The 12,133-nt window shown below is 36.7% G+C and overlaps 1 protein-coding gene across 1 annotated transcript in view; it reads left to right on the top strand.

The window, feature by feature from the left end:
* The window catches only part of Dhc93AB (Dynein heavy chain at 93AB), a 1,274,973-nt gene that overhangs the window by 557,527 nt on the left and 705,313 nt on the right, over positions 1-12,133 (top strand). Inside the window, exon 26 of the mRNA XM_090403805.1 lies at positions 6,693-6,988. Coding sequence (XP_090259931.1) covers positions 6,693-6,988 — 296 coding nt within the window. The remainder of the gene's footprint in view (positions 1-6,692; positions 6,989-12,133) is intronic.

The raw sequence follows: 12,133 nt of genomic DNA on the forward strand, positions 1-12,133 counted from the left end.
GGATGACAAACAATATTAAACTGGAATTGCATGTGAAAAAGAGGCAATGAAAGAGATATAAGGAGACAAGTGAAGAGAGGATGCGTGAAGAATATAAGACACAGGCCAGAAGAGTGACTAGTGTGGTAAGGAAAACGAAGCTGGAATATGAGAGGAGATTGGCCCTAAGATCCAAAGAAAATGCTAGGGAATTTTTTAGCTATGTGGCCAGTAGGAGGAGAAATGACTGTGGAAGAATGATATTGTGGGATAAAAATGGGAATAGAGTGACTGATGCAGAGGACATAGTAGAATTGTTCAATGACCACTTTATTGGAGTATTTCATCCTAGAGGAGTCAGTTTTAATGCTAGAGGGATAGGGCAGGTTCGAGGTTTAGAGGTACAGGAGGAGAGTGTGTTTCAGATACTGAGTACTCTGGATGTCAGTAAAGCTTTGGGATGGGACTGGATGGTATTTCACTACAAGTTTTGAGAGAATGTGCTAGGGAACTGATAGTGCCTTTAACCTGGCTTTTCAATGAAAGTCTGGCTGTGGGAAAGGTGCTCAGGGAATGGAAGGAAGGGTAAGATAGTGCCATTGCATAAGGGTGGTAACAGACTGGAAGTGTCTAATTATAGGCCAGTCTTGGAGAAAGTAGTGTGAGACCGTATACAGCACTGGGCAGATGAGGGTAATGTTATCTGTGAGAGTCTACATGGATTTGTGAAAGGGTGCTCTTGTTTTAGCAATATTCTAGCCTTTTATGATAAAGTTACATGAACATTAGATGAGGGAAAGGGATTTACTGCAATTTTCTTAGACTTAGCAAAGGCATTTGACAGGGTGCCACATGATATGCTGATATTTAAGTTGCAACACATGGGTCTGGATGTCAGATTGGTCAACTGGATTCAGGATTGGCTGTCTGATAGGTATCAGAGAGTTGTGTATGGTGGAGCAGTTTCAAGGAGGCAGAGGGTTACAAGTGGGGTCCCACAGGGCTCAGTACTAGGACCTATATTGTTTAACCTTTATATCAATGACATTGCCAGTGGATTGCAAGGGGATATTCAGTTGTTTGCGAATGATGCCAAGCTGGGAAGGATTATTAGTAATAGTGCAGATGTGGTAGCCCTGCAATAGGATTTGAATAAGCTAGATAGATGGGAAAATGAATGGGGGTTTCAGTTTAATGCAGCAAAATGTAATGTCTTGAGGTTTGGGAAACATTGATAAGATGCTGCCTACTCTATGGGAGGAGTTATACTGGAGGAAGTTGGGGAGACAAGAGATCTGGGGTTGATGATTGATAGAAACCTGAAGTTTAGGTTTCATATTGCAAAGGTGGTGAAGGTAACACAGAGGATTGCTGCAATTATGAGAAGGACATTGACCTGAAGTGATAAGAGGGTTATCATTCCGTTGTATAAGTCTGTGATCAGACTACACTTTCGTAACCCTGGAAGTTACGAAAGGAAACTGTGAGCAAGAGGGGGAGGAGTGATTTCTTTGCGTGCAGGGTGGTTGAACCGTGGAATGCATTGCCTGATGGAGTGGTGGGAGCGAGAACGGTCAATGAGTTTAAAGAGTGGTATGATAGACTTTGTGTTTCTTAGGGGGGGGGGGACCTCTCCTCGATGAGTCTTGACAGACTTTCTGTTCTTAGGAAGGACCTCCCACGATGTGTCTTTTGGCTCCATGGAGGCATGAATAATAATAATAATAAACTCACTACAGTATCTTGTCCACTGCTGTACAATTTTTTTCTTTATTCATCAATACTTTGCCTTTTTCATCTTTAATTGTGGTCTGTTTTGGTCGCTACTTTCTATTAATGGTTCCGATCATTTTGTATACCTCCCTTGTTTAAGTTACTGCATAAACCCATATGCTGTAACTTAAATATCAGCCTATTGTGTTGCACCCTCTCAATGTAAAATCCAAAATAATGGAAATATATTTCTTTCAGGAAAAATACAAATTTGTCTGTAGTTTGACAGATTTATTTCCCCAATATGCAATAACACCATCTTTCCTTCATTCTACTCTCCTTAGGCACCCTCAAAATACTTGGTTAAATCCCATCTAATCCAATCTCATTAATAGCATCCAGAGTACTTAGTATTTGTAATACAGTTTCTGCTTACACTTCCAAACCATGAACCCTCCTCATCTAACATTCTTTTCCTGGTGAAATGCACAAATGAAGTATTCATTCAACATTTTCATGTGACTGATGTTTTCTGCATTAGTCACTCTTCTTCCATTTTTGTCTACCATAATCATTTCTCCTCTTATAGGGCACATAATGAAAGAATTCTTTTGAATTTTCCTTGGATCTCAGGACTAATCTTTTCTCATATTCAAGTTTTGCCTTATGTACCATGCTAATAACTTTCCTGGCTTGAGTCCTATGCTGTTCATGCAGCCCCTTCACACCCCTCTCTGTATACTTCTTTAACCTCTTCCTCGTCTGCAGTTCCCATTTGATATTGTTTGTCATCCAATGAATCTTGCTCTTTTTTTCACTTTAGATATGCAACTTGCCATTGCTGCTAATAAATATTTATTCCATACTTTCCATGCACTGTTGTTACTGTAATATTATAATTTGTCATAAGTTCCATTCTCCTAGATATTTCTGCAGTCTGTTCATCCCATAAGGTTCAACACTACAAGGTTGCTCTCTTTTCTATCCAGGAGCAGGGATGTCATCTCAGTTACAACCAGACCTTTCGACACCATGACAAATCCAAAACCTGTGAACATCATGTTCCTTCTGTTGTCTAAGACAATTCCTCCATCCCCCCCTCCAGCATTCTAGAAAATCCATTCGCTTATTACTACATTCTGTTTCCTCTTCTCAGTTTTGCTGTAGTTAAAATCTCCCATAATGATCACTTGTTTTGCAACTGCCAAAGTCTGCTGCCTATACATCTTCTGCACTTCACTCTCTATGTTCCATGGTTTTGCAACATCCCACCCACCTTCACCTCACTCCATGTACTCTCAAAACCATTAGTGACAATTATCCCCAAATCCTCTACTCTGAGAGGGCGCAACTCATCAAATATCATAAGTAATACTCCACACCATATCTGCCTTTCCTGTCGTTGACGTGAGGAGCTTAGGATCTTTCTCAGACATAGCCAAGTTAGCCAGTCTTGGGCATAGACTGCAGGGTTTCCCCTCCCACAAGCAGGCAAACCAGCACTGTGAAAATATGCTTCTACAGATATAGGACACACTGGGAGGAATAGGACTAGCCACCTTATCCTCAGGATGGGTACGACTTGAAAGGGCTTAGGATAGCTCCGTAACAGACCAATACGGCTAATACCAAAAAGGTAGAAGAAGAAGAAAAAGAAGGCATATGATAATGGTATAAGAACAACAGCAGCAGAATACTTAATGAGCAGTTCATAAAGGTCTTTCATTCTTGTGAATGTAACATCATGGAGAGCTTGAGAGCTGTTGACGATGGTGAGCAGAGACTGACTGTAGTTGAGCAAGAGGTATATGGGGAATTTGCAAACTTGATGTTAATAAGGTTGTGGGACATGATAATATATCACCACATATTCTGAAGGAATGTGCCAGAGAGTTGGCATCTGAATTCTATCATATCTTGAATGACAGTTAGCATCTTGAATTCTATCACATACAGGATGTGATAGAATTCAAGCATCAAATTATAGGCCTCTCTGTGTGTCAGTTGTTGTGGTTAAGGTGTTGGAGACTCTGGTGAGAACTAGGATCCAGAATTGGGTTGACAACAATTCTATTATCTTTGATGGACAGCATATATTTGCTAAAGGAAGGTCATGTTTTAGTAATATACTTCTTTATTATAATAAGGGGTGATGGCTTCCTTGAACAGAGGAGAGGGATACACATTAGTATACTTAGATTTTGCAAAGGCTTTTGATATATTACCACATAATAAGTTGATAGTCAAACTAAAGCAGATAAGGTTGAATATCAGATTAGTGCATTGGATCAGAGACAGGCTATCTGATAGGTATTGGCAAGTTGTGTATGGGGGAGCAATATCCCAGAAGAGGAAAGTCACTAGTGATGTACCTCAGAGATCTGTTTTAGGGCCATTGCTGTTTAACTTGTATATTAATGAAATTGGCAAAGAATTGGATGGAGATGTTCAGTTGTTTGCAGATGATGCAAAGTTGGGATGAACTATGAAGAGTAGAGAAGATGTTGTGGCCTTACAAGAAAACTTGAATGGATTGAGTGAATGGGCACGAGAAACAGGGATGCAAGTTAACTAATGCAAAATGTAAGTAAGGTTTTAAAATTTGGGAAACAAAGATGAGATGTAGAACTTATGCTTATTGGGGATATATTGTTGAGGTGGAGGAAATAAGCAATCTTGAGGGTGATAGTAAATAAGGATCTGAAATTTAGGGAACACATTGCCAAAATTGTGAGGACAACACAAAGAATTCTGGGAATGATGTTGAGGACACTGACTTGTAGAAATAATGAGATTCTTGTTCCATTGTATAAGGCTTTGCTTCGGCAATGTATAGAGTTCTGTGCATAGATTTGGTCACCTGGTTTTCAAAAGGACGAAGAGATTTGGAAAGAGTCCAGAGGTGACTGACTAATATGGTTTTTGATCTCTGGAATGTCAAATATGAGAAAAGGTTGAGAAGATGCAATTTATAGAGTCTAGTGGATAGGAGGAAGGGGGGGGGGTGATATTATAGTGACCTGCAAATTAGCAAGGGGTTGTTATAGGATCAATCTTGAACAGGTTTTACAGAAAACATTGGGAGATCAGTGGACAACCAGAGGTCATTCCTTGAAGCTGTATAAGGAGGGCATGAGCAGGGGAGTCAGAAGCAGGTTTTTTGCATTCAGAGTTTGAATGATTTGAATCTGTTGCCTGAAAGTATGGTGTCTGCAGATAATTTGAGTCTGTTTATGGTGTAATATGATGATCTGTGTGTATGACAAAAGGATCTCCTGGTTCTCTCTCACACACACACACACACACACACACACACACACACACACTACCATGTCTTTATCCATCTGTCCATCTTAATTAAAACCTCCTACAGGGTTACCAGATTGACACTATTACTAATAATTCTCCCCCAGCTTCACATTATCTGCAAATAACTGAATATCTGCCTGCAGTCCATTGACAATATCATTGATATAAAGTCAAGTAATATTAGTCCCACTACTAAGCTCTGAGGTACCCCACTTGTAACCTTCCTTGATACTGCTCTCTTGTACACAACTCTCTGATATCTGTGAGACAGCCAATCCCCAGTGCAATTCACTGACCTCTGATATAACCCCTGTGATGTAACTTCAATATCAGCTTATCATATGGCACCCTGTCAAATGCCTTTGTAAAATAAAAAAAAAAAGCTGTTTATATCTTTCTTTCATCAACTCTTGTTACTTTGTCAGATTACTAAAACAAGAGCACGCCTTAAAAAATCCATGCTGACCCTCATAGATCTATTATCCTCATCTGCCCATTGATATCAAATATGATCTCTGAGTAATTTATTCAAAAATCTTTACTTTTTTATTCCAAATCTATACAAACTGGTCTATAGATTTACACTTCTGTTCTACCACTACCTTTATGCAATCACTATCTTATTCTCCTTTGAATTCTTGAGCACATTTCCCATAGCTAGAACTGACAATTCTGCTGGCTTTACTTTTCAGTGAGTCTACTCTTATTGAAAAGTAAAGTCAGCAGAACTGTCAGTTCTTTAGCACATCCTCTTAAAACAGATGGCGGAATCCCTTCCAGACCCATAGCTGTTTTGACAACCAGAGTACTTAATATTTGTAGCACACTCTCCCTTTGCACTTCCTAACCTTGAACCCTCCTCAGCCCTCTAGTAATAAAACATACTTTTTCAGGATGAAATACCCCAGTAACTGATCATTAAACAACTCCACTGTTTTATGCATCAGTCACTGTACTTTTTTTGTCTAACAATGCCATTCTTTCATAGTCATTCCACTGGCCACATAACAAAAAAATCCCTTCAGATTTCCCTTGGATCTCAGGACTCTGTTCTCATATTCAAGTTTTGTCTTCCTCACTTGCTAAGTCACTTTCCTGGCCTGGAATCTTATATTCCTCATATAACTGCTCCCCATTACTTATTAATATCCAGTTATTATTTAACTTACAAACCTGCCAAACTGATTTTTATTCCTCCTCTTTTTTTAGTCCTGTCTCTACCCTCAGGAATTGCATTCCTCACCCAGTGTTCTTCTGTGACTAGACCTCTCAACTTTTAGAACAATAGTTTGTTTCTGATCTCTTTCCAGCCTGTTTGGCACACATGATATGAGAAAAGGTTGTTTCATCCTGCATATTGGCAAAAATATTATTAGTAAGTGATGGATGGAATAATGATGATGATGGTTTATGTCGCTGATAACAGTTCATGTAGTGTGGACTGGCCTCCCTGAATAAGTGTTTGGACTTTGGGATGTGTCGTGGAATAATATATATATATATATATATATATACACACACACACACACACACACACACACACACACACACACACACACACACACATATAGATATATATATATATTCATGCATAAATACAGAGTGATTTAAAATGTTATGTCTATAACAATGGATACTTGTTTAATAATATACTTTTCTTTTTTATTAATTTAACTGGTTGGTTTTTTCAGATTCAACAGATTAATAGTCTCACTAATATGTTACGCAAAAGAGATATTACCAAGAATGACTATATGAAAATTACAAGTCTATATACTTTAGATATCCATGCAAAGGATGTTGTTTCCAAGATGGTCTTTCAGAATGTAGAAAACACTATGGATTTTATTTGGCAGTCTCAACTTCATTATAATCTAAATGCTGAAGATAAAGAATGCTTCATCAGCATTTGTGACACACAGTTTTGTTACTGTTATGAATATCTTGGAAATCCTCCTAGACTGGTATTATGTCCTGCTAATGAAAGGTTTGAATTTATTATTTTATTTTTATTTTTAATAGCTAAGTGAAAACATTTTACTATTTTCCTCCTATTCGCTGGGGGATAATGGTAGAAAAGCAAGTATACCATTCTGCATTTAATAAAAATTTTGTTGAAAATATATAAATATGAATAACTGAGGTATTACATTTAACATTTCAGTTAATTTGTTAATAAAAAAAGTAATTATTCAGTTTTTGTTGGGAAAATAGATAAAATAAAGGATTTAAAAAAAAAATTATCTAATTCCATTTCATTTCCCAAATGGAGTAACTGAATCTCAGTAGTTGAACTTTTTGGATATTATTAAGCAGCTGAACTCTACCTTCATCAACATGAAGTCAAGTCCATATTAACTAACAATTTGTAGATATAGAAGTGAAGAGAGAGCATGGCAAGTAATGTGGTCCATATTGTTGTACTAACCCTAAATAACACTGTTATCTGACATATTTGAATTCTATAGCCAATTGTTTTGGGTTGTGAGATTAAAAATCGAAGTCGAGAAGGAGGAGGAGAATACGTAAATCAGCTTGCTTGTGATAAAGATTAAGTAATGAGGAAAGCAGCTGAAAAAAAAAAAAAATTAAAGAAGTTGCTAGAATTTAATAATGGCCTTTCTTACACCAATTTGTCATTGGTCTATCCTTTAAATAATACATTGCAAAGGCACCTTTAAAAAATAAAATAAATGAGTGACTGGACAAGGGAGTTGGAATTCCAGTTTCATCTTGCAAAATGTAAGGTTTTAAATTTTGGAAAACAAAGATGAGATGTAGAATTTACTCTTGGTAGGAAAATATTAATGCTGGAGGTGGAGGAAATAAGAGACCTTGGGGTGATGGTAGATAAGAATCTAAAATTTAGAAGACATATTGCCAAAATTGCGAGGACACTGAATTGTAGAAGAAAGAAGATTCTGGTTCCATTGTATAAGGCTCTGATTAGGCCACATATGGACTACTGTACACAGATTTGATCACCTGGTTTTTAAAAGGATAAAGAGATGTTGGAGAGGGTCCAAAGACAATTGACTAAAATAGTTTCCAATCTCTGGAATGTTGAATATGACGAAGGTTGAGACAATGCAATTTGCAGAGTTTAGTGGATATGAAGAAGAGGGGGGTAACATGATAGAGATGTTCATAAGAGGTTCCATACAATTATTATTATTATTATCCATGACACTTCCAAGGAGTCTGAAGACTCATTGCAGGAGGACACCCACTATACAACACTCCACCTCCACTACCAATTACCCACATCAACGCCATCCACTGCTCACAACCACCACTACCACAGCTAGTATTTTTTGTCTGTAAATTGTGTGTGTTCTGAAGGGCCAATTTGTCTGTATGCGGAATGAAAAACCCAAGTTTCCTGGAGAAAAAACCCTGCTACCTCCGTACGAGATCGGCTAACTCACCTTCGATTGAAAAAGTCCATATAATTATCATTGAACAGATTTTTCATAAATTGGTGGGAAATTGGGTAAGAACAAGAGGTCATCCCTGGAGTTGTATAAGGAGTGTGAGTACTGAGTGTATGACAAACGGGACCTCCTAGATGAGTGTAACTCCATGGTTCTTAGGATAATAAAAATAATAATAAAAAGAAGTATAAGAAAAAGTCCACGTGGTTAGCCTAGTGGCTTTGCGCTTTGCAACCATATGCTTGGGGAAGGAGTGTCCTAGGTTCAATTCCCGTTCACAACGTGAGGAGCTTAAAGATCTTCCACAGCCATAAGCCAAGTTAACTGCATGGACAGTAGGGTTTTTTCACCAGTTTATCTGGGGTTTTTCATCCTGCAAAGCAGGCAAACTGGCCCCCGTGAACACATGCTTTGACAAACATGGGATACAGCCAGAAATAAGCTGACCTATTCTGCAGGATTAGCGGTTTCAGAAACTTACGCGGCAAAATGTGTAAGCCTGCACTACAGGGTAACATATGATGATAAGGAAAAGAAATTGATGTTACTCATTTGAGTTTTATTTTACAATGCAGAGAAACTAATGGATATCTGTAATGTATAGAAACAATAATCACAGTAAAAGATAAGAGCTTTTAATTTTACACTAATTAACAAAGAATTCATTCTGTGGATCACAAACCATTATCAGTACATAAGGAAGAAAACTGAAAAGGTTTCTTCTGTCAATTAAAGATGCGAAGAAATTATATTCTTGGTTTCACCCTTTATCCAAGGTTAAGCAAATAAAGTTTGAGTATGAAGCAACCACATGACTAAGCTACTTCTGTATAGAGGCCAATGACTTCACATCAATTGCCTTAGTATCCCATAATGCAATGTACATATCCATACAGACATGCATCATGGGAAGGGCCACTACCCAGACCTGTTTCAACTTTTATTGAGATGAAAAAGTAAAGGGGGTGCTCATCATAGGCCTAGATATTATTAGGAGAAAAAAAAAGATAGATAGATAGTATGAGAGATAGAGAAAAGTACTCAGCTCTTGGCTATTAGTTTTTCTTTTTAAAAAAAGAAATTCAGATTGGTAAATCAACCTCATGCAGATGAACAAAAGACCAATTGAAACTAAATCGCAAAGATGACTGATACCCAGGTGCAGCCCAGCGCAAGGCAGCTTCGGAATGGGCGAATGCAGCAGGCGGAAAAGTAAAAGGGTGGAAAACTTAGAGTTTATGTTATAATTATACTGGAGGCAGAAAAAATTTAAAAAATATATTAAATTTATATATACATATTTATAAAGATAATTATATTTTATTCTATTTATATAAGCTCCAAATAATTATTTTTATTTTGATAATTCTTGGGACCATCGACAGGGTGTTGTGTAGAGGCAGCCTGCCTCATGGCACTGCTTAACACTTGGGCGCTTGCATCTGATCTGACAGATACGTGCTTATTGTTAACATGAATATTCTTTAACCTACCTATTGTATAGGTTGAAGGTCATGAGTAGCTGCGCGTGAGTATATTAAGAGTGCTATTTTGCACTTTTGTTGCTCTCAGTTTGGTTTAACACATGTTATGCAAAGATTTGTGATATTTGACCCTGCAGAGGTCCCGGCAGATACTTGCTAATTGACAGAGATATTTTATTGTATAGTTTGAAGGTCATGACTAGCTGCACGTGCGTATGTTACGAGTGATATGCTGCACTTTTTTTTTTTTATGCTATCAGTTTGGTTGAACACGTTTTTGTGTAAAGGTTTCTGATATTTGATAGTAAATTGTATCTGAGAGATATCGCGAGCTCCGATGTCAATATAGCTCATAAATATAAATATAAATGCTCAGATTATTCATATGCTGAACAACAATGTGAAAATATAGCGCAGAATATTTATTAGAAATTTCGTAATGCAGTTAGTGTCAGAACAAATAAAAAGGCGTTCAGAAATCTCTACAGGTGTGAATAGGCCTTTACACCTGAAACTTCATCAGACACAATTTGAAGGAAATTCTAATGACTACATAGATACGGCTTCCTAACAAACAGAAAAAGAAAAAGATGTTTTATGTGCTATGCATCCAAAACGAGTCGCTTATCAAAATATTTTTGCAAGCATTGTAAAAAGTATTATGCTTTCAGCATAGCAATATTGTTTGTGATGACTGTTATGACAGTTTTGTAAATCCAACTATTGAAGATTCTGGTTAATTAATGTTAAATGCATTTCTTTAGTTTTATTTTCTTTCATTTTCAATGTTTGCATTATTTTGTAGCAAAAATTTTTATTTATATTTCTTTGTTTCAATAATTTCTAGATTGTAACTGAAAATAAATAAATCATCATGTATTACTGAAATAGAGAGCCAAAGGCTTATTTATCATACATGTCCTCTAGATTCTAGAAGTGTGCTTTAAATTTTTGGAAAATACTAAGGAAAGTGGTGTCTGGGGCTTGCTCAACCTTTACTACGAGTTACCCATAAGGCACTACTTATGCTTGCATCTGCCGAAACTTTTAGTTTCAATATATTCGGCACAAAACTCTTGTAGTTTCTATATTCGGCTATGAAATAATGTTGGATTCAATATTCACTTAATTTGTACCATCATGTATTATATTGTAGTGTTTTTTCTGTATGTTTTTTGCATTTTAGCACATATTAGTAATTAATGTATCTTTCAGATATACCACATCGTAAGCTGGAAAATTACCACTGCGAGCTCCCGAGTGTTAATAAGGGCACTCGTTCAGCCGTATTACGGCAACAAGATATTTTATAAAAATACAGCTTTTAGTTTACCAAATAAAAAAAGGTGCCATTTCCCATTGACAGTTTAATATGTTTATTAATAAAAAAAGTATAGTCATACATGCTAAAACTAAACATTTTAGAACCCACTTATTAGATACTGAAGGAAACAACCCATAAAGTATCAAGTATCATACAATGTAAATTTCATAAACTTTTATAGTCTATATATATATATATATATATATATATATATATATATTAAATTATATTATGCATGAATTCTCCTCGCTCCCTGCAGTAAACAATACACCCTCCACAACAACAATTATACTGCAGAAACACAAAAAACAATTAGTTTTATCATGTCACTGAATAAGGTTCACAGACATCTGCAGACTGTGTAATATATTTCTCAACAAATAGTGCATTACAGACAACTGGGAATATAAACACTAACTAATGAATTACATCTCCCCTCCAAAAGAAACTGCTATGTAAACTCAAGCAAAACCACATGTTGCCGTTGCAACATAAGGTTTTGCTTGACACTATCCCATCATGAACGTGTTAAAACTAAGAAATATATAGTGAATGTATTTCAGATATTATGGAAACCGGTCTAAGAGAATTAGCATTTCCATTCAATTGTTGCTTTTTTTTTTTGGGTCGCGCAATCTTTTGTTAATACCGCACCAATCATATGCACTTCTTATTAGCTGCTTTTTCTCTACTGGCCTGCAATCGTGCACATCTTTCACTTCTCATTGTCAAGGATTGTTCATTACGTATCTCAGGTCTTAAATTACTGGTAATTTTTGCTTGATATAATGGGAAAGAAGATGTCTCTATTTGGGTAGATAATTTTGACGTTGCGCACAGCGAAGCCGCTCTCGGGGACAGAAGAAGTGATGGAGAATAGAAGCTTCTTG

The sequence above is a fragment of the Typopeltis vanoorti genome, chromosome 1, assembly GCF_054136105.1.
Source record: "Typopeltis vanoorti isolate ZY-2024b chromosome 1, IOZ_Tvanoo_1.0, whole genome shotgun sequence".
Classification (NCBI taxonomy): Eukaryota; Metazoa; Arthropoda; class Arachnida; order Uropygi; family Thelyphonidae; genus Typopeltis; species Typopeltis vanoorti.